Genomic DNA, 25,401 nt, shown 5'->3' with positions numbered 1-25,401 from the left:
GATGGAAGCTTTTCTTCTGCCACTGATTTAACAGATTCTGGTTAGCACGTTTGTCCCTTAGCACAAAGTAATATTCAGAATAAAATACACCTGCACGTTAAAACTATCAGAGAGGGAAGGCCGGCCAAAGTGGTAGGAAAAACATTATGAAAGCTCCCCAAAACTAGCTTCTTGGGGTGACTGGGCTGAGAAAGAGTCAAGAAAATCCTTTCATCAAACCCTTAAGTCTATACAACCTTCCAGAATATACTCCAAAAAATACTCTAAGGTTATTTCTGTTAATGGGAAGAGAATCAGCACCCCTACCTCTCCTCCTAAAAACGTCTAGTCTCATAGGGCTGACAGAACTCACCAGAGAATGTAGCCAGGGACGGTGTCAGAAGGCACTGACAATGCAGCACGACACTCTACCACATAAGTCAGCAAATTTTTTTCTCTGAAGAGCTAGAGAGTGAGTATCCTGGGATTTGCAGACCAAGGGTATTGTAGCTACTAATGTAAAAATGTTCACTATTCTTTATTATCAAAACTTAAAACTTTATTTATGGACACTGAAAAGTTAATTTCATTAGTTTTCACGTGTTCCAAATATTATTATTCTTTCAATCTTTCTCAACCATTTATGAATGTAAAATTCACTCTTAGCTTGCTGGCTCAGAGTGGGATTCGCCTGAGGACCCCAGTCTGCAGACTCCTCCTCTCGCAGGCCGAGGGGTGGTGGGGCAGAAACAAGTCAGAAGATCTGGGGTTGGTTTCCCATCGAAGTTTCTTTTAAACACCATAAAGATCAAGCTGCACTGAAACATCCCAAATTCCCTTTGCTTATAACAAAATCAGATTATTTACTTCATCCAGTAGTTTATGTTCGCATCCTAGATTTAATTTAAGTATCAGCTATAGAGGTTGCATTGGTCGTATACAATAAATGCAGAGACAGGAGCAAAATGGGAAACACACTGATCGATTTCTATTACCATAACGAGCAATGGCATTGGGAAAGAATCTGATTGGAGCTGTGTGCTCTAGAGAAGCCAGCAGCCAGCAGCCACCACGTGTAATGCTCTCCTGTTCTTATCTTGTAGGCTTTCATATCGGACTGGGCAAGACACAGCTAATTGTGACACATGCAGGAACAGTGCATGTATTATCTATAGGTATGTCAACATTCTCCTCTTCCCACTTTGTTATTATGAGTGACAAATGATGTTTACCCACGAATGCAAGAATCATCTGGGATCATGCTGGGGTGATTATATCAGACAGAAAGTAAAGAACCTTTCCTGACCAGAATTCTAGGCTGCTTCTAAATACTCAACCTCACATACAGAATCACGGGATGAGGGAGAGCTTGAACCCATGGATCTGGCAAACGTATCTTAGCAGTGTTTCCAAAATCGGTGTAAGTTCGATGGCTTGCTCCCTCAGAATCGACAGCCACGAACACTGTACTGTGTGTTCCGTAACGGCTGTGAAATATAAGACCTTCAGATGGTATAGATCAAAGGCTGCAAACCACACTGTATGTGCTAGGAATACCACAGAAAAACCCAGTGTGCAGTTTATTTCCTGGGGAATCACCAGGGTTGTGGCACTTATGTCCCTCGGGGCATAAGCCCCCGTCTAGAGCCCTATGGCTGGTCTTCCTGTTTTTCAATTTGAAGTGCGTAGATTACTCACATTGACAAGAATACAGCAGAAACTTTCAACAAGCAAAAAGCATGTTAGGCTTTTGGCAGTAATTTAGGATTTTAAGACATGGTCATGACCTTCAGAGGTTACTGTCTTTTTTATTTTTTCTTTTTGGAAATGTAATTTTCGTAAGCAAAAGATGAGAGCAGTAAGAGATGTTATGATTTAGTTCATTTTTTAAAATTAAGCCTGAAGAACAATTTTACTTGATTTGCCAAATTATCAACAACAAGAAAAAGCTGCACAGTCTTACATCTAAAACTGTATAAAGGACGCCAATCTCAACCAAAAACCACCTTCTAAAGAGACCTTCAAAGTTACCACCCTCCTATCAAGAAGGTAGAGACAGGGAGAGGGTATAAATGTCTTAACAATGGCAAAAAGCTTGAGTCCACACAGTCTTGGGTCCATCACATCTCCAATCCAGACAGAGCATCCCAGACTGGGCCCCAGGTTCTTTAAAAGTAGAGTTGGGTCACCTGGTGACTGGTGTGGTTGCAGCAGGAGAAACCACAGGGCAGACACAAGCTCCGGTACCACCGTAGCAAAAGTCCGTCCTGCAGAGGTTCTCGACCCAGGGAGATTTTGCCTCCCAGGGCACATTTGGCAAGAATGGAGGGAGATGCTTTCAGCTGTCACAACTGGAGAGGTGCTACTGCATCTACTAGGTAGAGGCCAGGGATGCTGCTAACATCCTATAATGCCTAGGACAGCCCTCCATGACACAGAGTCAGCCCATCCAAACTGTCAATTGTGCCAAGACTGAGAAAGCCTGCCTTGCAGGAACCATGGCCTGGTTACAATCTAGTAAAAGGCACACAAACTGCTAAGGCCTCCTGGCTACCCAGAGGGACCTGGGTCCCCTGCAGCAGCCCTGGCCCAGCAGGCCAAGATGCCCGATTGCTCTCCACTATTAACAAGGAGGTGAAAACCAAGCGCCCAGGCAAAAAACGTCAAGCACTCCAAATACAAACTTAGAGAAGTTTGGTCGGTGGGAATCTTTTTACTACACCCATATTATGCGAAACAATTTTGAATCGACAGTGAAGGGATGTAAGTGACATAAAATAAAATGCTTTCAAAGAAAAAAATGCTTTCACTAAACCAGTCAATTAGGAAAAGAAATGAAGAACTGAGAGCTCCTGGCGTAAGTACCCTCACCATTTAGCTTTTGCTCCTCTGGGAGCTAAAACGCCTCCAGTCTCCAATGCTATACAGAGTCGAAGTGAACCCAGATTTCCAAAGAAGTCGCGAAGAGTGAGCTTGATGATGTAAACCCACTTAACATTTTGTGGGTGACTGAAAGAAGAATTTATTAGGACACTCTCCAATGTAAATTGAAGTAATTTACATAAATTTAGCTCTAAATCCAGAAGCAACTTACATAAAAAAAAAAAAAAAGTGATGTTTAAAGTGATTTAACAGTCTGTGAAGGACAGGAATTAGCCTTGAGTGGTTACAGGTTAGACACGGCTCACCCAGCGATCTGTGTGAACCCCAGTACACAGGCCACTGGCCCATTTATGGTAAGAACTGGGAATTCCAGCGCCACAAGAATTTGACAAAATTCAGTAAGACTCACTCACCAGGTAGAGGGATTGAGTCATTGCGACCACTTTGCTCATCTCCTGCAAACTGGGGAAATGCGTGTCTCTTCATAGAGACCTTGTCATCAAAGATGTGACTGCAGGGACTGTGCATCTTCAGGAACTGTGTACAGTGGGGGCCTCTACAGCCATGCCACCCTACAGTAAGTAAGCCCCCTCTCTAAGTGCTCAGAGCATCCCGGGAGAGGCGGTACTAGAGAAGAAGTGGAGTTTTAGATCGCTCTTTCGGGAAAGTGTTTTAAAATCCCCCCATCAGAGTGATAACAACAATAAAAATTTCCCAACACTCCAACTTCTGCTGCAAAGAGAAGTTACTCAGAAGGCTTACTAGTAACATTTCAGCCGGACTCCCACTGCCCCAAAAAGCAGTCTTCCTGCTATGAATTCAAACAGAGGTCTCTATATTACTACCAAGTTGAACAAACATATTCGTCAAATTCTGTTTCCCAGTTTTCCTATCACTTTATATAGGATATAATTTAAAATTATAACTGTTAAAATTTAACAATTACTCTTGACACTGGTTTGGTTCTTGACATTAGCAAGAGTTTTCTGAGCACTACAGATGAGAGGAAAGAAAGCTCACTTCTGGTTCACTAACTGGAACACCAGTCAAAAGAGAAATCCGAAACGTAAACATGTTATTTGAATTTGAATCATATAATTGTCTTACAATGTACGTGATTTTAAGTTATGCCGATCTTTTGAGGCGAGGCCCAGATGTCTTCTGTGCCCGTGGTCACCCCCACTGGACTTCCAAGGTACCTGCCACGAACCACACCCATTTTCCTGAGGTAGAACACCGTCTCGTGACAGAACCTGATTTCAGGGTCCTTCTGGGCACCGATGTGCCCCTCCCTTTGTCACACTCAGTACTTTGTAGCAAGCTCCTCTGTCCAAAACATCTAACCCACAGAAATAATTCTCTCTTGCCTCCAGTGTATCTCATCGGTTTATGTAACACTCAAATAAATCACATCATTTCAATGGTGAGTACAAATGGCATAAACAGATCCAAACCCAGCATCCCCTTGGTGAGCACACAGCTGGAGAAGTGAGGACAGAGGGTCAGGGATCAACAACAGAGGAGCCTGTTTGCCAGGAGCATCCAGCCCCGCGTGGGCAGCAGTTCCATCATGGGGGCGCACAGTGGTGGTGACTAACCCAGCACCTCGGTGAAGGGGGCTTTCATGATCCCATCAGAAAACCAAAGACTGGTACAAGAGAGTGGTGGCTGGCTGTTGTTGATACCTCCAGATAGGTGATTTCCCTTGGGGTTCCCTTCTGCCAGAAAAGAATGGGGAGCGTAGAGCAAGGGAGAATTCGCCCAGATGACTTCTCAGTGTACAGCCAGCCCTGTGATTCAATCATCGAATGTCAAATGCTTCATGAAGGATAGAGGTTTCTCTGATAGAAAAGCATCCAGAACACAACAGGCCTTGGGCAGAAGAAACCACCTGTCCAGGTGGCCCTGGAGCAGTGCCAACGGGCAGCCAGAACATCTCAGAGGTGAGCCAGAGGGAGTGTCCAAATTGCAAAGGCTTTATGATTCAAGTGCATCTCTTTTCACGGAGGACACTGCAAGAAATCCTCCATCCATTCCTGCAAACACCTCTGTAGAGACGATCCCATCAGAAGGGGATGAGTTCAAGCTCGGAGTCCCTGCAGTTGGTTCTATGCCTGGCTCTGCACCCAGGCTCTCAGGTACCAGGGCCTGCACCCTAGACTTCGGGAATGTTCTAAGAGTCCCTGTACCACCATCTCTGCCACTCTTCTGGGTCTTTCCCAGAGGATGCCCGCAGCACCTCAGAACTGAATAGGTTGAAGGAGTTTCAAAATAAAGACATTTTAAAATGCCAAAGGCCTGTGGTGGTCCCAGAGCCTGGGCGAACACGAGGGGCCATCAGAGCTGCTAGTTTCCACGTTGTCACTTGTCATACCTGTTTGCTGGCAGGCAGAGAGCCCTGGAGGTCAATGAATTTGATCCCGCCTATCTTGCATTTACACGCTGCTTTTCAGCCAAAACCCAAGTACCCTCTCCGAGCAGTGTAAGAATCCACCATGTTGCCAGTAACACTTGGCCTAGGGATATGCAAAGGGGGCCGTGTCCAAGACACGGCTGCCTGTGGTTCTAGCAACGCAAGCCCTTGAATAAATGTGTGCCTTTGCCATGGGTGGCAGTACGTATTTCTCTGTAAAAAAAAATAAGTCTGTCATGGAAAAAAAATATCAAAGGGACCAAAGATCCTGAAGCAATTTCATGGAATAAGGGCCTCTGGGACCACAAACAAAAGGTTGTGAAAATCAGCCTGCCTGGGACTGATGCTCAGATAGGGGGCGCCCCAGAGGTTAGGGCTGAGCTGCCATCCTCTGTCTTTGGAGGGGTGTCCATTAGATCTCCAAGTCCTGCATGATTGAAGGAAGGGATCAGGTAGGTCCTTTCTAGCTCTGAAATGCCGGGAGTCAGTGATCTACAATTATGAGAGGAATGGATCTTGAGAACTTCAGAAGAAAGTCTACTTGGAGATAAAAGTTTGGGCGTTCACAGGGCATTTCTCAACCAAATAGCATCCATTCCCATATTGGCAAATCGATTTACAAAGAGCCGAAACAACCATCCTTGGGCAATGGATTGCCCTGCTTCCTAGACACTGAAACCCAAGCATCAAAAGTGATATCTTCCATCAGTGGGAATTTGGAGGTGGTTGACATGACTACAGTTTTCGTTTCCTAAAATGACATTCTTTCCATTTTGATCTGGACCAATTGTGAAATTCTAATTTAAGACCATCTCAGCATGAAACAAAATAACAAGGGATACAAGTTTTAGTTTTCTGTAGTAAAACTTTTCTGGCTATCATCCATATTTCCTGTCAAAATAGGCTATAATTATTTCAGAAAATATTCGACTGATCAAGTACTAATAGAACCTTTGCTCATAAGCACTTGAAATCCTCTGTACCCGCCCTGTCTCAGCAGGTCTCTTGTCAGACTAATCTGACGAGTCACGCTAACCCATGATTCATCCTTTGTTCAGATTCTGTTTCAAAAAGGAACAATGCAACATACCATTTCCCTGCTTTACTGAAGTGGTTAATTCGTAAAATAATACCACAACAAAATGGCTTGAATTCAAATTTGTGCATTTTTATGAGGATAGCCTGTGCTAACCTCAGTTCAAAGGCTTTGGGGAATGAAAGCGAGCTTTGAAAGATAATGATAACGATGATTCAGACTAATTAAGTAGAATCTTTACCAGAATTTAAATCTTCCTGTAAAGTATTAGAATTCCTACCATTAGTTCCAAGTCCTACAACACCTGTCCCCTTCAGGAGGACACTGCCCGCACCTGCGTCCTTTCTGTATCATCAGGGCCACCCACAGCCAGCCTCAAGTGACACTAATAATTATGCAGTGAATCCGTGAGTGGACTTGGCCCCCGAAGGGAAGGGAAACACTGCCCGTCTGCCTATCACTTTGTTTTCAACACCCCAGAGGGAGGGAGTTTGCAGGATGCCCTGTTGTCTACGTTGTATTTTCATCTTTTGATATGATCCATGGATGGTCAAGTATAGATGAAATTTCAAACAACTGTTTTGATAAAGTATCCGAGTCCCTTCCATTTGGTGCTTCTGTGCATTTCCTCAGCAAGCATTTTTCATGGAACTCCTAGGAGATGAGGGGCATGATGGCCCCACACACCGGGAGGCGGGAGGAACTGGTGATCTGGCTGAAGACAACCCCGTAGAACCCCTACCGTAAGACCTTGTAACAACAGAGTGACAACAACAGGGAACCTTCTGCACCGAAGGTGTGGGGGCCACAGACACAGTGAAGAAAGGCAGAGGACAGGCAGATGAAGGTGACCAGGGTGTTCCACCCGGGGACAGCTGACGCAGAGGACACAGGACCATCTTGGAGGGGTAGCATATTGGGGAGGGTTTAGATGTGTTCTGTAGAACACCTCTCCCACCCCCCAGGCTAGAGGGTTGGAAACAACCGGAAGGATTAGGGGGAGAAAGAGCCAGAGGATTTCCAAGGATGAAAGGGGATGCCTTGCTGCTGGCACATAAGCATGTAGCTTTACAGCAGCTGGGGAACTTTCCAGTGCATCGAAATCTTTAACTGTTTATCAAGGAAGCTCCCAAATTCTGCAAGGTCCTTTCCAAAATGACTGGAGGGTTTCAGGAAAGATGAGAAATATACCCTAATATTATGAGATGGAACAAGGAATTCACAGAATTAATGGTTTGCATTTTCTCAAATCATCAATAGAAATTCACTGCATCACCAATAAGAACACAAAACAGAAGGCTGCGAAGATTCCAGACAAAAATGTGCATGGAAATGTCACTGATTCCAGAGTACTGCAAAAAAGGAGCTGCAGTCAGGACAGCCACCAGAACTGGACGCCTCGAAACCTAATGAAGTCTTATTGTTAAGAGAGGTAACTGCATTTGTATGCAGAACCGGGGCCAGGTCTAGCCTGCCCAGAGCCCACTTGGAGTGGAATCTTTGCTGCCTCTGTCATTTAGTGATTATCTCTAAGTGGAAGTGGCCTTTGCAGGCCTGCTTTCGATCACCACCACTTGTGCATATTAAGTTCTTTACCAACATGAACTGATGTGGAGGAAATTAGCTTTTGTCTAATACTTAGTGCTCTGTTCCTAGTATTTACAGTGACTGATGGGGTGGGAGGAAGAGGACAGGGAGGATTTCCTTGGATAATACTTTAGGCGATGTCATTCTGATGTAAGGAAATATGTTTTAATAAAGTAAACTAAACGTTAGAAAAAAACAAAAAAGAATGACTTAACAGACCTCAAAATTCTCCTTGAGGAGCTTCCCTGGTGGCGCAGTGGTTGAGAATCTGCCTGCTAATGCAGGGGACACGGGTTCGAGCCCTGGTCTGGGAAGATCCCACATGCCGCGGAGCAACTAGGCCCGTGAGCCACAACTACTGAGCCTGTGCGTCTGGAGCCTGTGCTCCGCAACAAGGGAGGCCGCCATAGTGAGAGGCCCGCGCACCGCGATGAAGAGTGGTCCCCGCCTGCCACAACTAGAGAAAGCCCTCGCACGGAAACGAAGACCCCCAACACAGCCAAAATAAATAAATAAACTCCTACCCCCAACATCTTAAAAGAAAAGATTCCCCAAACCAATAGCCCAAGTTTTGTCTATTCCATTAGAATTATAAAAACATATTCTTTCTTTTTCCCCAGTATGTAAGGATCAGGCTTTAGTCGTCTTCAGTGACCTTCTACTGACCTTTAGTATCAAAAGTTCTATGTGTACCTGTACAGCTGTAAAAGTGGAAGCTGGTTGCTCATCTCAACATATTCCTTGTAAAGCAATTAGTTAAAAATTATTCAGCAGAGAAAGGTTAATTATACCGATAGCCCTCCTCTTAAGACCCTCAAAAGTCAAAATTAATGAGGTAGTCACCTATGTCCAAAACAGTGTGAAGGAGTTACATTGTCAGTGTCATGAGCAAATCAGTGTAATTCACTTTTAGACAACCATGTAGATTTTTCTACGAGCTAGATACAGCATCCAGTCCTTACCTGAGTGCCCTAAGTTAGCATGTAAAATTCCTTGGGGACTCAATGACAAAAGAAACCACCTAGGGTTTGCTGCTGTCACTCAGCTGACTCTTCTGCCCCATCAGCCACCTTGAAGGCACTGATCCCACAGACAACACATCCCTGGAGGTGTGGTAGGGAACCCGGGGGTTTAGACAGGTCACCAGTGACATCATAAGACATGCACAAGAAACTAATGGTTTTCTGGCCTACGCACTGAGAACTGTCACTGCTCCATATTCTCTCTCTCTCTCTGCTCATGTCAGAAGAGGGGAAGCTCCTGAGAGCGTCAGCAACTCAGCATTCTGGGCTGGTGGCTCAGAGGGGCCGGGCTGCTCTGCACTTCAGCTCAAGCACGGTGACCGCAAGTCATTCCTCTCTGGGCAACAGACTGTCCGTCCTCAAGATGAGGACAGAAGACAAGGTCACGGCCAAGATCTCAGCCGACCCGACTCAGGTCACCTGGCTGGGTGTTCCAGCCCTGGCACCTGAAGGACCCACTACAAACAATTTTGGAGAGTCCTGTGTTTTCTCCTTTTAACTGCAGTTACAATGCACTTCCTGCTCAAAGATTAAAAAAAATAATTGTGTGCTCTTTGTTGAGGCCAGGGACAGCAGTGAACTGGCAGTCCACATTTAATAATTATCCATCCCTTCTAAATATAATGTCTAATCTTGACGGCTTGCTAGAAGCGTGACATCAGATATGCTTAATACACGTGTGACACTGTTAGTGATCTGGTCCCTTTCTTACTCGAGAAATGATTATGGTTGGAGGTTATAAACAGCGCTTGAGTCTTTCTGCCTCGACCTCTCTGTGGCGCAAAATTATAGGAGGCTCAAACGCAGTTCCCTGATCCCTGTGCATCTGGCCAGCCCTCAAATTTGGGCACTTAGATGAAGCCCGGGTGCCAGACCACTCTTTGCATTCCAGAGGAGTCACAGATAAGAAAGATACCGAGGATGGAGCTTCAGTCAAGCATAAAAGGAAGGACTGTCCTCCTGCGTGGTCAGGCTACGTACCAGGATGTATTCAGAAAGGTCACTGTCTGTAACTTTGGATACTTTGGAATATACTTTATAGCTAGGATAACTGGCTAATGTTTTGCTTTTTATAACCATAACCATAATTTCCTTGCCATAGGCCATGACGAAAAGGGAATAGATCTTATAGTTCAGGTATTAGTACTATTGAATACCTATCTATTTCTAGTATTTTAAATCTTACAGTGACTCTGTAAACTTTGATTAGGCACCTACTGTGTGAAAAAGTGGCAGAAGAAGGATTCAGAGTTATGATGAATCATTTCTACGTTCAAATTATTAATACTGGAAACTATTAGAACAAGCTCCATACATATACACAACAGGTATATAACATATGGACATATTTTGTGTACATATGTTCGTTTTGATGAATAAGTTATAACTAGAAAACAGAGGCAGCATTCTGCTGAGACTGGAAGTGAGGGGATTCGGGTTCAGTTCATCAGTTTATTTCAATTCAGTAAACAGAGAGGTCACATGCTGAGTCTGTCACTGTATTAAAGGCATCACAGATGCAGTTGAATTCAACATGGTCTATCCCTCGATGCGTTTCACAGAACTGAGAAAAAGTAGCTATGATCCAACATGAGCCAGAAGTGCTCTGATAAAAATGTGCAGAGACCCTGAGCAGTGTGGACCAGAGGAGTTTGGATGGGACGCAGGGGCGGGCACATGTGGTTAGTCTAGAAAATCCATGGAAGGAGAAGGCAACAAGTGCCCTCGGTTTAAAGGATGAGCGGAAGTTTGTCAAGGAGTTTCAGGTTTTCCTAAGGTGACTCTGGTACTTGGAAAACACGTTAGGGCAAGAGAGAGATGGAGAGAGAAGCACTGAACGGCTGTTTCAGTGGCCAAAGTGAAAACTGCCTAAGTTCTTTGGGGGCAGAGGAAGGTGCTGGAGATTGCTGAGGGTGGCTGCACGGTACCCAGCTGATGGAAGCAGGTGGGAAGGGCGAGTCCAGCTAGATGCCAAGGTGCCCGGCATGGCAGCTGAGTTTGGGAAGACAGAGCAGCAGGCTGGGGAAACGCTCTGATTCTGGACATGCCAGATGGATGGGGCCCCTCAGTAGTCACACGGAGATGCGTCCAGGGAAGTATGATGGCTATTTTGGGTCCTGGTTCTCCCACTGCCTAGAGGCACAGCCGGGACCACATATGTAAACTGAGGCTGAGGAGTAAATAAAAAGAGATGTGCCTGGTTCACCAGGCTTGCAAGGGAGACAACCCAGCCTGTTACTTGGAGCCTGACTTTCAGCTTCTTCTGAACAACACTGTGTGATCCAAGGCGCTGACGTGAAGCCAGCCGGACATAAAGCACTGCATTTTGAGGACACTGTGAGAGCCATCGCACGCCCCGGCGAGCTGGCTGCCCCGAGTTTGCCTGAGTTTCCGTGCGGGCGTGGCGGCTCCATGGGACCCCCTGGCGGTGGGCGTGCATCTCCACTGTCGTTTCACAGCCCGGGAAGCTCAGGTCCCTGAAGGTGGAATGATGTATCCACGGTGGCAAAGCGTGGGTCAGTCAGAGCCACACCGAGCACCAGGGACTCTGCGATCTGATTCAAAGAAAATTAAAACCGGAGGCCTCCGCTCTGCGGTCCACTGAGCCCCGCCAACACTGTCAAGGTTGGAGAAATCAGAGATTTCGGGTTTTCTTCCAGTCCAGGAAACACACAATGCCTGGGAGTCGAACTCACCTGCTTTTAACTCTTCACTGCTACACCCAGGGGACTGGAGAAAGGAATGTTCTAAATCCATTTCCCCTTCAATTAACTCAAGGAGCTGGCGACAGCTTGCTAAGGAAACTGTGGCAGGGCCCGGGTATTTATAGGAGCAGCAGACAAGCAGAGCATCCGCTGGAGATGCTGGGACCACGCTCTTCTGCAAAATTGCATGAAGTCGTGGGGAGAAGTGTTACTACAAAGCCCAGCAGAGATGCCGGGAAGCAAATAAAGCTGGTGCCAGCTGACAGAGCAGCCTGAGGTTCAGCGCAGATTTTTATTTCTTTGGAAATGTAGAGTAATAATTCTGTAAGCAAAGTCCCTACACATAAAACTTCTATTTTCAAGAGAAAAAGACTAACCAAAAAATGCAGTCTGCAGCCCGTGGCTTTAATCCTTCATCACCGTGAGCCACACAGATGTGGCCAATGGCTTTCGGTGGCACGACTGGCAGCACGGCTTCAGTTACCACGGAGCTCTCAACGCAAGCATTTTGTTGGATGGACACAGGCAGGGGAAGGAGAGAGATAAAACGTAAGTAATGATAGCTCCCGGGGATTCATATCTTGTAAACAGCCCCAGCGGTCCTGGGGCCGCTCTGGATCACCCGGCACAGCCTGCAGTCTGCGTTGTACCTCAGGCACCAAAGGAGAGAACAGCCAGCTTAGCGGAGGCTGGCCTGGCTCCAGTGCCTTCACACTCAGGCTCGGACTCTCTAGAGTCAGGACTTTTTCCAGGCTGCTTATCCTCGGAGGTGCAAGTGTTCCGCATGATGCGTGTGTCCCCTCGACGGTGTGCTACAAACGCCAGATCTGGCCTGCAGGAGGCGGACGGTACCACCAGCAGCCTCCAGCCTTGTGTGCAGCCGGACTCTGAGACCCTGGGCATTGCAGGAAGCTGTGCCAAGCCCCAGCCGAGCCCTAGCAGATGAGGACAAGGTCTAGAGGCCAGACTTGGAACACACACACTCCTGTCTGCCTGTTCAATGAGGGCTAAGTCTCTGAGCTGGAACTGCTCTGGGAAGGCAGGTCCAAACCGCAGAAGGCAGGTGCACTGCCCTCGACTGAGCTTAGAAGCAGCATCATGCAGAAAACCACAGCAGGGCCTCCAGCCCACAGGAAAAGTGGGAAGGTAATCACAAGACTCCCGGGTTCGAAGAGCACAACTGGCCGCACCCTGCTAACCCGGCCCATCTTAAAGATTTTACCGCAGACTCTTCCAGAAAAGGGGAAGCCAGGAGTAGAAGCGGGGGAGGCAGGCTGCAAACAGATCCTGGTGTGTGTTTTACGACAAAAGTTTCAGCATCTTCTTCGATTAAGTTCTGAGAGAAGGGAGCCGGGCCACAGATTCCACCGGGAGCGGGTCCCACAGCGCTGCCTGCGGGAGAAGCCCTGTTTACTGGCAGTAAGGAGGGGGCTCGATGGGAGGGAAGAGCAAGGGGGCACAGCCAACATCACCGACCAAGGCACAGCAGCCCAGGGCAATGGGGACGAAAGCCGAGACGGGACTTGTCTTTTACGGCTCATGCGTTAATTCTGTAAGTATTACGTAGGCAACTGCCGCGACTCAGGCCGTGCTGTAGGTGCTGGGAGCAGAGACAGGACAAGAGTCACCCCATCACAGCAGCTGCATTCGGGGGACGGAGGCAAAATGACACAGAGACAAATGCAATCATCTGTAGTGAGTGCCAAGAAGGGAGAAAGGAGCTGAGTGGGGGAGCTTGCAGAAGGTGCTAGAGAGTAAGGAAGTCATGTGGGCCTGGGGACAGAGGGGCAAGGAGTGGCCAGGACACGTGCTCCAGACAGGGGAGAAAGCGACAGCCCTGAAGACGGTGACGGTGCCCACATGCACCGTCTGCCGGGCAGCTGCAGCCAACCCCGCCAACACACCCACCGCGTCCCTCCGATCAGTGTGGAAGCCCAAATCGAGGGCCATCGCTTCTCCACGAGGCAGCACCCACCCCCCATCCCCCGCTCCCAGGCCCTATCTGGACAGCTCCCTGTGTTAAACAGGGAGGGGCTCTGGACACAGAGTCCAAGTGCCCTAGACTGTCCACCGCTGGCTTCTGTCCAAGTCCTCTGTGCAGACCAGGGTAGCAGGTGCTGCTTTATTCTGGCCATTTGGCTGCTAAGACTGAAGGGACCTTTGCTCTGTGTCAGCTAGAGTCGGCCAGACTACTAACCTTCGGACACTGCCCTCTCCAGCCGGCTGTCTGCTTCACATTGACCCCGGTGACTTGGTGTGCTCCGCCCTAAAGGAGAAAAGTCCCCCAGTGGAAAACACTGGACAGAGCCATGTTATTCCTACCTGATAGCAGGGCACAGCATCCCCTGGTACCCGGACATCACCTGACAAGCAGGTGCACTGCAACTTGGGGTTACAGACCGGGAGGGAGGTGCAGGGCTCAAGGTCACCTCACTGCAGGCATCTCCCAGCGGGCGCTCACGGCCACTCACACTCCCTCCACGAAGAAACCAGCTCCTGGCGGCAGCTTCTCAGTCGTGGGGGAGTGCAGACAGGAATCAACAGACAGATGAAGTCGAGTCACTTTGTTAACAAGAACTCAGATTAGATTACGCTGTGATTACAGTGGTGGTTCTGCGGTGTGATAAATTGGTTAATAACAGGATTCCCAATGTAGGAGCTTAATGGGAATTCAATAATTACAGGTACCCAGAATTGTACTGTTAGCCCAGGAAATGCTAGCACCCACCCTCTGACCTAATAACACAAAACCTATCTGGGCCTATTGAGATGGTTATGATCTGGAGAACATGCTTTCAATACTAACCAAGCACCTTGACAAAATTACTCTTTTGTACCTAAAATACCATATTGGATGCTATACTATCTTACAGACTCAATGGCAAGGTTCTTATTTTCCTTGTTAAATGTCCAAGTTGAAGAATTCTTGAGTAGGTACTTCTTAATCATTGTTAGCTCTTGTCCCCATTATACAATTAGTGATCAACAAATGATAAGGAGAAAATAATATCTGAATTGCATCTTATAGTTTAGGAAACTCTTTCTTTCAGGACAGGGGGAGTGGGGAGGATCCTTACCATTTTTCAGTAAGATACCAGGACAGTAATTATTATACCCCTTCAAGTGAAGGAAACCGAACCTTAAAGAGGTGAAGGGATTTATCTGAGCCCCCACTCACCCCCTCCCCGCTCCGCAGCATCAGATGAAAAAGCCAGGAGGGAAATCCCTGTTCTTCCCACTGAAACAATAACTGAGGCTCGTGTTTCACAAAGGCAGCATGTCCTGAGATCTGCACTTTTCACAACTGTCCCCAAGAGGAAGCATGACTACATTATCCCCTGTTCTAGATTAGCAAGTCATGAGTGCACGGGGTTTTATTCTATTTCCTAGAAACTGCAGCATAACTCAAAGAGGCCCTTTGAAATGAGGGGGGGAAAATAATTTTTGTTTTGGGAACAGGGGGAGAACTAGCCATAAACTTCTCTGACAATATTTTTAATTTTTTCACTAATACAGTCTTTGATGATAAGAAAAATGGAACACTGGATTTAAAGCATAAAACGGTCCATTAGATGGGTCTTGAACTTGTTTTTAAAACTCCAGATAATACAGCTTTGCTGTTTTTGTCTTTGCAAAATGTCAAAATGTAGCTAGGGTTAATGGTTCTCTAAATCAATAGGACATCATATGTTTGTAAACGGTTTACGGTTCCACTGGATGTAAAATGTTGAGCTCATGTATTATCACCACTGCTGAGCCTTAGTGAATCTACTGACATTTCCACCGGCACCCGGCACAGAAGTGGAGGCAGCACAGAGTGGACATCTCCGGAGGCCTGGCGTGATGCAGCGCCCAGGTTCAGATTCTAGGGGTACACAGGCAAGGGAACCAAAAGGGAGGCGAGGCCCGTTGCCCCTGGGCTGATCACAGAACAGTGACACTGGAGCAGGGGGGTCCTACCCAAAGTTAGGGGGTCAACAATGGTCCCTTCCAAAGCCATGAACGGATGGGAGGACTCTAGGCCAAATGCAGCATTCTCAGGAGAAATTTCATAAGACGCAAGAGAACCAGCTTTAACCCTGTCGTTCTAACACAAACCCTGTCACTACTGGCAAATGTCCTTCCCCATGGCTGCATGTTTGCACATTATGGCTTCAGCCATGTAACTACAGTTTTGTTATTTTCACCGAACACTATCTTTTTGCCTGGAAAACTATCTTTGCGAGCAACTGAGTGATACTCAATGGTGTTGACTTGATAAAACACACTCTTCTCCCCAGTGTTGGATATTTGGGCTCTTACCAGCTTTTTAGGCAGATGAGGTTTTTTGCAAAGGAGACCAGAAGCCAAGGTCACTTCACTTTACAACTGTTTCAGGTGAGATAAATGGTTTCCTCTGACCTTGTGAAAAGTTGCACAGAGCTTCCAAATACCTGGTGTACATGCACTAAGACGACCCCTGAACACTCATATCTTCGGTTACCTCTCTGTCCCATGAAGCACATGTGTGCAGTCTATGGACAAGCAAAAGGGTTACTCACATGTCACATTTCTCATTTCAACAAACACATATGCTTTCACACCAACTGTGTACATTAATAAAACTTCAAAAGTTGGCAATGAATGCAAATAAGTTATTTTTCAAAGAAAATGAAACTTTTTGAGATAGTTCACAGTGACCGAGCACTAAAACATATTATAGCCAATTGCTTCATATTGAACCGTCAAACGGCATTATAAACACCATCCGAATGATCATTACCCTGCTGGGATGGTACCAAATTCTGCTGTCTCTAAGGGAACTCTTTATATAGGAAAGACCAAGCACTAAATTCTCCCCTCTCTTTGCTTTCTAGTGTGGAGCTAGATTTTAAGCAGCAAGAAGACAAACTCCAGCCAGTTCTGAGGAAACTCCATCCTTTCGAGGAAACTCAGGTCGCACACTCGCCTTACTCTCAGGAGACTTACTCAACTCCCAAGCAAAAACCCAAAACTGAATCTAAAAAGCACGGACGATGGAAACTCTGGTTCCTTTAAAACTCATGGTGTTTGGAGTCTAAAGGCCGTCTTTAAAACCCACTGGAGTTCAAAGTAAATCCTTTCCCAAAACGAATAGGACGGAGTGAATGGTGGCTGACTCGGACGCCACCAGTTCTCACCCTGCTTACCAAAAAGGCCTTTGTAACAGATCAACTCACAGAAGCGAAGTAGTACATGTCACACCTTGCCAGCTGTTCTTTGCAGTTCGTGGATGTGGGATGTAAAACCGGAAACGAAACTTAACATAGTCAAAGGTGATAAGCAAAAATTCTATGCCCGCACCCCAGATCAGCAAGGATTACATTATCAACCTGCAGAACGGCAGGCTGTCACTCTGTAACACAGCTAAAACTCATAATTATTTTCAAGCCTTTATTTTTTTCTTTAATACTGAGAAGAAAAAGTAGCCCTTACATTTGCAAAGGACTTCATTTTTATGTTTAATTTTGCAAATAAGCGGGGGGCGAGTGCAATTTTCAGCACATCAAATTCCGGAGAAAGCACAATTTTTTTCAAGTGGTCGGAGACCATGAATAATCTCTAAGATGTGACTATATGTATATTTGCCTCATGTGCTGTAGCGCTAAGCCAAGTGACATCTCAGCGTCACACTGACACCTCAGATTCAGCGTTTGTTTCAACTCCAGACCGGTGACGTGCTTACTGCTCATCCTGCAAATGCCCAGCAGCCAGGAGTCCCCCGAAGTCAGGACATGCCTTTAATCACTGCAAGTTGACAGGGTCAGAGCTATCGGACACTAAGCTTTCGTAGATCTCATTTTTAATCTTTTGGTACCCAAAGGCCAAATGATAAATCCTGGCAAGAATTTGAAAACACACGTAGAGAGATACACAGCAGATAATATAGTCACCAATAAATCACACGCGTTCTCTGCCATCGGAAAGTGTTTCTGTGGATCAATCTCTGAGACACTGTTCATCACGAAAGCTCAGTCAGACATTTTATACAATTCGTTATGCTTTGTAACAACTGTAGAAGATCTGACCATCTCAAAGAGAAACCGCGTGCTTAGTTTAGCTGCTACCAACAAACCAACTAACGTCACCTACATTTAACCTATTAGTGAGTTGTACTAAATGACATACCTAGGGGAAAGCTGTGAATCAAATGTTTTTAGGTCTTTTTTAAATAAATCGTGACACTTCGAGTTCTCTTTTGATTACACATTGCAATATAAATCTTAGTTCCTTTATTTTTTCACTCATTCCTTTGCACCTTTGCAAGTATCTTTTTATAGAAATCAAAAGCCCCTAGTCTATTAAGGACTCTTGTCTATGAAGTTTTGGCTTTTCACTGTAGGAAGTAGGGATCTTCTTTTGACTTTTTTTGGTTCAACTTTAATTTTGAGTCGTTTGTGAATGTACAATGAAACCGAGTCTTCTGGTCTCTGTCCAACCGTTTCTTATCTAATCTCGTGCTCACACGCACACCTCACTGACCAGATGCCAATAAGGTGGTCGGCCTTAGTGAAAGGATCTACCTGCGTTTCTCAGATTGGAGCTATTTCTTGCCACGCATTTTCCTCCTGACTCAATAGCAAATCTATTTTCATTCTAAGTGTTTTGATTCTAGAAAGACCTTAGTGGACTTGAAAAAAAAGTGACAGGAGTATCTCATGTAAGCATTCTTTGGGGATTACTCAAGCTATATCACAGATGTGTGTCTTAATTAAAAGAAAAACACGCATCTTTTGTGGACATGATACATGAGGATACAAATCCTTGAATATCAGTTAACAGAATTGAGAAATATTTTTGTGCAAGAGGAAGGCTAAGTTGATCCTGTACCATGAAGGAAGTGCAATTGTTTCATGTAGAGATAAAATTTTAAAAAATGTGTTTCATGTATTTTCTACTCTTTTTAACTAAAGCTATAAAAAATGTTTGCAACAAGCTATCTCTCCTTGTGTTTTCAAAATCCCGACTATCTCAGTGAATTGAAATAAGGGTGTTAGCAGCTCTCTGCTTAGTACCATAATTCCGTCTAACAAAGAGGACATCTAGTAAACAAAGTAACATCACTGTTTGAAAGCAGTCTAGACAAAAAAAAAAGTTAATATTTTCAGAATCAAAAAGGAAACTGAAGATAAATTCCTATTTAAAAATGAAACTGTCTTCAGAATAGAAAAAAAAATATTTTCAAACTCATTTCATAGTTTAACTGCAAAGTGTCCTAACAGATGGTGACTCCTCTCTTAGAAAGATTTAAGCAAAATCTTTGATACAAAACCAAGGTAAAAAGTACCGTGTTCCCTCATATGTAGATGTACACATGGCATTACGTATAGAGATTAAATTATTATACTTGTCACTAAGTTCTTTATTAATTTTTAAATAAAAAAAATCAAAGGTCATGTTTTGTGTGGCTATTAATCTTATTTCGTGGTTTCAATAATTTGGTAAAAAATAAGTAATCTGAGGAAATAATAATCAAGGAAAGATGTTCAGGCTGAAGAGAACTCCACTGGGTCTTTGGGAGAGGAGAAGGGCCGTGGGCACTGCCTACTGGCCTGGTCTGGCTGGGGAGGGGGCAGCGCTGAAATCCAGCTCAGACTCAGTTGACCAGACTGCACACCCTGGCATGGGCTTCAGCTGCCAGGAGAACAGGATGGCTTTTAAGGGCAAAGGGCACCGTACACAGCAGGATCTGGCTGAGGTCTAATTTTTGTTTTTATTTTATTTATTTTTTTTTTTGCGGCATGCGGGCCTCTCACTGTTGTGGCCTCTCCCGTTGCGGAGCACAGGCTCCGGACGCGCAGGCTCAGCGGCCACGGCTCCCGGGCCCAGCCGCTCCGCGGCACGTGGGATCTTCCCGGACCAGGGCACGAACCCGTGTCCCCTGCATCGGCAAGCGGACTCTCAACCACTGCGCCACCAGGGAAGCCCAGGTCTAATTTTTAAAGAACCTCCGGGGGACAGCTGAACTCATCAGTGTCTCCAGGGCAAACCCTGCCATGCCCCCCTGCAGACAGACTCTCTCTAGATCATCCATCAAGCAGGTCCACAGCCCCAGGGGGTCGGCCACCTCCTTCCTTTCTTCTTCCCTCCCCGGGGTGGGGGACCAGTGCCCCAGTGGGACTGAGCACCCTGCCTCTCCCACAGAGACCAGCGCAAACCAACCTCCTCTCCCAAGGGAGAGGGCGCCCTGGAAACTCAGGAGAGGAGAGGTCACCACCCCCTTTCCTGGGATCTGCAATAGCAGAGGCCACTTGCAAGGTGCGGGAGCAAGAATTCGGCTGAGACGGAAGGCTCCCACTGCCTCACAAGTTCCTCCGGGGAAAGAAGTGGGTGAGTGCAGCTCAAGTATAGGATAGAGAGGAAGACCCAATGCTCGGAGCACTGGGGGAAAAAACTCCAAGTCACATTCTACAATTATCTGTGAGCCGAATACTGGTGCGGCCTCAGGGGCCCTCTCTTATCGATAACTAGATCCAACAAAGGGCATTCTGCCACACAGGTGCCCACCAGTCATTCTGAAAGTGTGCGACTAGCCTCCAAAGAGAGGTCCCAGGCCTCTGCATCTGGTCCTTCCATCTCAGACTCTCCCCCAAAGCAGAGTAAAACTGGGGAGAAAATCAAGGTGTGGGGAAACCTTGCTGTCTTGGAAAGGGCATATGAAGTTGGCAGAAGTTTCCCACATCCTATGAGGTTGCCAAGGTGTCCACTGCCATGGAGACCTGAGGTGTGGCAGAAATGGCATCATCATTCATGGACCCACACCAGGCCGACTCCAATCTCAAACAGCAACAACGAGCACGCCTTGCAAAGCCATTTTCCTTAGGGTGCCATCGTAGGCAAGGCAGATACACAATCCTCAATTCCAACTCAGAAGACACACCATTAAATTCGAGCGCTTGCTTTGTGCTTCTTATCGAAGACAGCAAGGACAAAATACAAGAAACGGGCCGTGAACCCCTCCATTCCACCCTGTCTGTGAGGGCACAACACGTTTACAAAGCCCACCACAGCTGGAATGATTCTTTGGGAGCATTTTTATCAGCGAATAAAATTTGACGTGACTAGTAAGGAAGACAAGAGTCACTGGTGCAGTGTCACCTAAAGATAATAGCAGCTGACTCGACACTGATATATCTCCTTTTATCTAGAAAAGCTCTACCACTGGCACATTTGGCATGGGATAAGTGTGCAACCAACTTATTTACAGGAAGAGAAGAACTATATGATTCAGAAATAACGTTCTGTTTTGTGAACTAGGGATAACTCATCGTGCTGTAATGCACAGCATACGTTTTGGCAGATGAGAAGGTCATATGCAAGCAGCATAACGCCTTTTAAGGAGCTCAATAATTAATATACGATATGGTTTGGGATGAACATGCAAGAATTGCACAGTATGTTTTACCCAGGTAATGATATGGTTTTCATTTCCTCTGCAGTAAATCCACAGTCAGTGACCAACCTTGAAAAAATACTACGGCCACAGACACACGTGAAAGGCAGGAAAAATTGCTATACCGATACCATATGGAAATGAATTTATAAAGTCATCACAACTCACACGTGTACCTGTGATAGGATGATTTTCTGGAAGTCAGGTGTTTCCTAAGTAGGTTTATTAACAAACATACAAGTTAGAGACACTTTTTGCAACACTGTCCACTTGGAACTTTTATAATGCATTGCTTTCTTTTGCAAGGCAAGATTAAGAATAGCATTTTGTTAAAAGCACATTCATACATAAAGTCCATTAGAATAAATATCGCAAAACAAATGTTCGTGCATGGGGAAATAACATCTTTGTGTAAATATCTGGTGATGAGTCTTGGTAAAAGGGAGTCTTTTACAGTATCTTTTAAATGAAGAAGTATGTCAAGTCATTATAAATCACGCAGGCTCAAAGAAATCAGTGGACTTTTCGCTAGCAGCATCTCTTCCCCACCAATAGCGCCACTGTCACGATGAAACACACCGCACCCGTCTACGTCCCCTACAGCTGGTGTTCGGAGTAGAAACAAAAGAACTTCCATCACTTGAGTCTAGGGGATCAGGAGGTCTGGTGGTCACAAGAACAAGTGGAGAATGCAGGAAGAATGTTTCCCTTTCCTAAGCCTACTTCTGTGGATTTTCCAAGGGAACCTTTCTTTTGAAGAAGGCCACATTTTCATTTTCGTGAATTAGTAAATTTCAGTCTTCTGGTGTGTATCCAGGCCATAGAAGAACCTTTAAAAGTCCTGCTCACTCAATTACATTTTTAAAGGACCCATTAACAGAATGTAAATCTGATTATTTGAAAGAGGCAGCAGAGGCTAATATCACAAGAGAAGGAAGGGTCACGCGTACTACTCATCCTGTCTGCTCTCAACCCAGCTTTGTTTACAGCACTTACTCCAGCAAAGACACAGGCATGTGTGTGTTGTGGGGGGGGGGGGGGGTCAAGGGAGGGGGAAACCATGTCACCTGCCCACCAGACAAGAGCACCTAAGCCACCATGGCCCCCTGCTCAGAACCATACACAATGACCAAGAAGGTGCCCAACGCTGATGGCCTAGAAATCTTTTCAAAGAGGAAGAGAAAAATAAAATCTGAAATCAGACAATGTAAAGCTCAGCACCCCACTCAATTATTCTATAGCATTAGACGATCCTGGAATAAAGATAAAATGGCATCTTAATTCTGTGGCAAGGTTACTGCAAGGCTTCTGTGTTAGGGCCTGCTGTAGGCAACCACGCAATCTACAGTCCTACACTTGCCAAATGGAGTTTTGTTAAAAAAACTATAATACTTAGGATCATGGCATATTTTTATCCTCTGCCTGATATGCATTCCAATAGCCCATTTCAAATATAAAGTTGAAAGGTATAAAATGAACTAAAACAAATGATATATAACCAACTGCATGGTGTTTATAAGGTACCATAGATACAGTTAAAAGAAGACGCTTATACAGTACATCACAGCTTAGCCAATGGCTTGTGACGCTCCCCACTTCTCAATTCCATATATAAACACATGGGGAAACTGTCAGGCCACAACTCATCCCCAACGAGTAACTTGTTTTGATGGAAAAAGACGTCACGCTTCTACTACTGTTGACAATATCATGAAATAAATCATTAAGTGAAGCACAGCTATTCAAAACCTTTTTAATCACTTAAATTGTTAAAGTCCATTTTCAGCGATTCTTTAGAATTTGTGAGCTGATTCACAGTTATACCATTTCCATTCCACTGATGCAAAAAAGAGGAGCAAACACATAAGGGCTGGGATCTCTGTGGTGTAACGGGATGTTACAGCTGAGCCCAAACAGGCCTATAACCATTTTCTGCTCTCTTTCCACTCTAAAAGGGCCACTGATTACGTTTTTCAGCCACCTTGTCAGGGATATTTTCTTCCCCAGCTCTTCCTCTCATCTAAATTCACGGAGCTACAGCAGTGACGTTAAGAAGCTAATGCATAAATCTGCATGGGAGCCCATGTGGACAGCAAGGCTGAGCTCAGCAGGGCAACATTTCAGTCTCACTGCTCTGTGGACGCCACAAAGGGGACTCATGGTTCCTTGACGACTGAAAGAGTCTCTGAACATCTCCAATGTGAAATGGAGAATGTCCTTCCTGAAAACATCTTAATGCTGTCATCACTCATTAAATAATTACAGTTATATTCAGTTGTTTGTTTGTTTGTTTTTTGAGATTCCTTCCCTGACGGCCTAGTTCATTTTAGGAAGGAATTTCGGGCCTCCTTGTATACACATTAGAGATGCTGGCATTGGGAGGAGTTAGCTTAGGACCTAAATCCTGTTCCTGCTTCTGGAGACTTCTGCTGGAGAAGGACAGGGCGGTGGGGGGATGCGCCTGGATGTAGGCAGCTTGCTCTAGTGCCCCGTGGCCCCTGACGGTGCCCTGGACCCCGTCACCTATGCAGTAGGAGCAGGGCCACAGCTAGGTAAGACTGAGCCTGGGTCCTCACTTCATGCCCCCTTGGTAAAGGTGCAAGGGCTCTTCCCAGGCACCCCTAAGGGTTCCTTAGGACACATGGCTTCCTCCAAGCCCTTCAGGAAAGGGGCAACCGATCCGTGGTCTGGCCCGTCTTCCTCCAGGACATCCTGACATTTGGTCCACGAAAACGAATGAAGGTGGCAAAGGGCAAAAGGTGCTTATTTCCCTGGGCGGCTGCCACACTAACTACGATGCCGAACCAGGAGGAATTCTGAGCCCGCCTCTGGGCCTCCTGGACCAGCACTGAGATCAGCACCATGTGTCTCAGTCGCACAGAGACACCAAGGAAAGCCAGCTCTGGCGCCAACCCGGGCTCCCCACAAGCGCCGCCACGCTAGCTGTGGGTCTGGGACCGTTTCCCGTCTCTCTGCAAGGCATTTCTGCAGCGGCCTATGCACGATGAAGCGGAGGGTTAAGTGAGGACCCTCCATTCATTACACAGTGCCCAGCACGTCCACAAATGCTCGGTGAGAGCAGCTATTACTTGCGCCGCTATTATCACTATGTCTGAGATGTGAGAAATTTCCCAAAGGCATCCAGGACCACATGGTCTGAGAGAAGTCACCACGCTCCATTCTAGATCCTCTGACTGAGCTCCAAGCACGTCTTACAATCTGGCCCCAGGCTAAGGTCCCATCCAAAACTTTATGGGCTTCCTCCCTGCCCTCCTCTCCCCAGTTCAACTGCTGGCCAGTGTGGGCTTATAACCCAAGTGAACACACCCCTAACCAGAGACAGAAACATCTCATCAGTTCACTGGCCTCCACGTCGGCCATGTTCTCCATCTGCTCATCGTGAGTGCCCAACACGTTCACTGTGACTCCGTGACAGCCAGAACGTCACCTCAGCCCCGCTGCTCAGCCTGTTCCAACAGGGGTCTTAGCAGAGTGACACCAAACTTGGTTCAACTTGAAGGCACATTCATTCTTTCTACTTAAAGCCCTCTTGAGTTCCACAATGAGAGAGTGTTCCAGGGGCACCCAGGGCACAACCCCAAGAAGACGGGAACACCGGACCCCGGGGGTGCCCCTGGAGTCACCCCAATTCTTCCTCCACAGGGCTCAGTCTCCACCCACGTATACAAAAGCATTTCCAGATTACAGAAAAGAATCGTTACGATGAAGAGCATGATTACAGAATGGAAAATCCACTGCAAGTAACGCCAATTTACAAGGAAATATTTTATTCCCTAATTTATACATGTTATAATCCAAACCTAAAAGAGATATACCTTAAAAAGGAAACTCTGCACATAACATGTGCTGAAACCCTGAGCCATAAAAACTAGACGATTTTACTGGATGGAAACATGCAAAGGCAGCAACTATTCTCCTGTGACTGACCCGAAACCACAGACCGCAGCCTTTACTGTGATGCAGCCACAGAAGCCAACACAAGCCCAGTGCTCCGGTCTTGCTTTGCGGCCTGACGGAGACAGACGGGTCACTGTACTTGATCCGTTCCCAGGCTACGCAGACAGAACTAAAATCACCCAAGGAAGACCAATGTGCCTAGTCTGATTGCCAGCGAAGACTCCAACTGGATTTTCTGTTCTGTGATTAGGAAAGCTAGTTTTCTGAAATGCGATCCACCAAACTCAGTTACGCGGTAACATGTACTAGAAATGAAAGAAATTAAATGGGACCTACAAATGCATCTTTTGCCCACGAAACCATATTTAAGAATAATGATGGTGAGGAGGAGAGTGGCAAACTCTGGAAAAAATCACCATAATATGAAAATGCTCCGGTCTTGCTTT

The 25,401-nt window shown here is 46.0% G+C and overlaps 2 protein-coding genes across 3 annotated transcripts in view; one reads left to right on the top strand and one right to left on the bottom strand.

Annotated features, from left to right (window-relative positions):
* Positions 1–18,801, top strand: part of INSYN2A (inhibitory synaptic factor 2A) — a 60,713-nt gene extending 41,912 nt beyond the window's left edge. Inside the window, exons 2-3 of one of the 2 annotated variants that reach the window (XM_022568467.3) lie at positions 1,083–1,154; positions 16,482–18,801. In XM_022568467.3, coding sequence (XP_022424175.2) covers positions 1,083–1,154; positions 16,482–16,662 — 253 coding nt within the window. In that variant the 3' untranslated portion in view covers positions 16,663–18,801. Of the gene's footprint in view, positions 1–1,082; positions 6,586–16,481 lie in introns of those variants that run through there. The other variant, XM_089898354.1, reaches the window with a different exon arrangement.
* The window catches only part of DOCK1 (dedicator of cytokinesis 1), a 527,459-nt gene that overhangs the window by 299,245 nt on the left and 202,813 nt on the right, over positions 1–25,401 (bottom strand). The window lies entirely within an intron of this gene.

The sequence above is a fragment of the Delphinapterus leucas genome, chromosome 16, assembly GCF_059928025.1.
Source record: "Delphinapterus leucas isolate spDelLeu-1000000601 "Yukka" chromosome 16, BTC_Dleu_Yukka2, whole genome shotgun sequence".
Taxonomy (NCBI): domain Eukaryota; kingdom Metazoa; phylum Chordata; class Mammalia; order Artiodactyla; family Monodontidae; genus Delphinapterus; species Delphinapterus leucas.
Note: the sequence above shows the minus strand (reverse complement) of the source record. Positions and strands in the feature narration are given on the sequence as shown.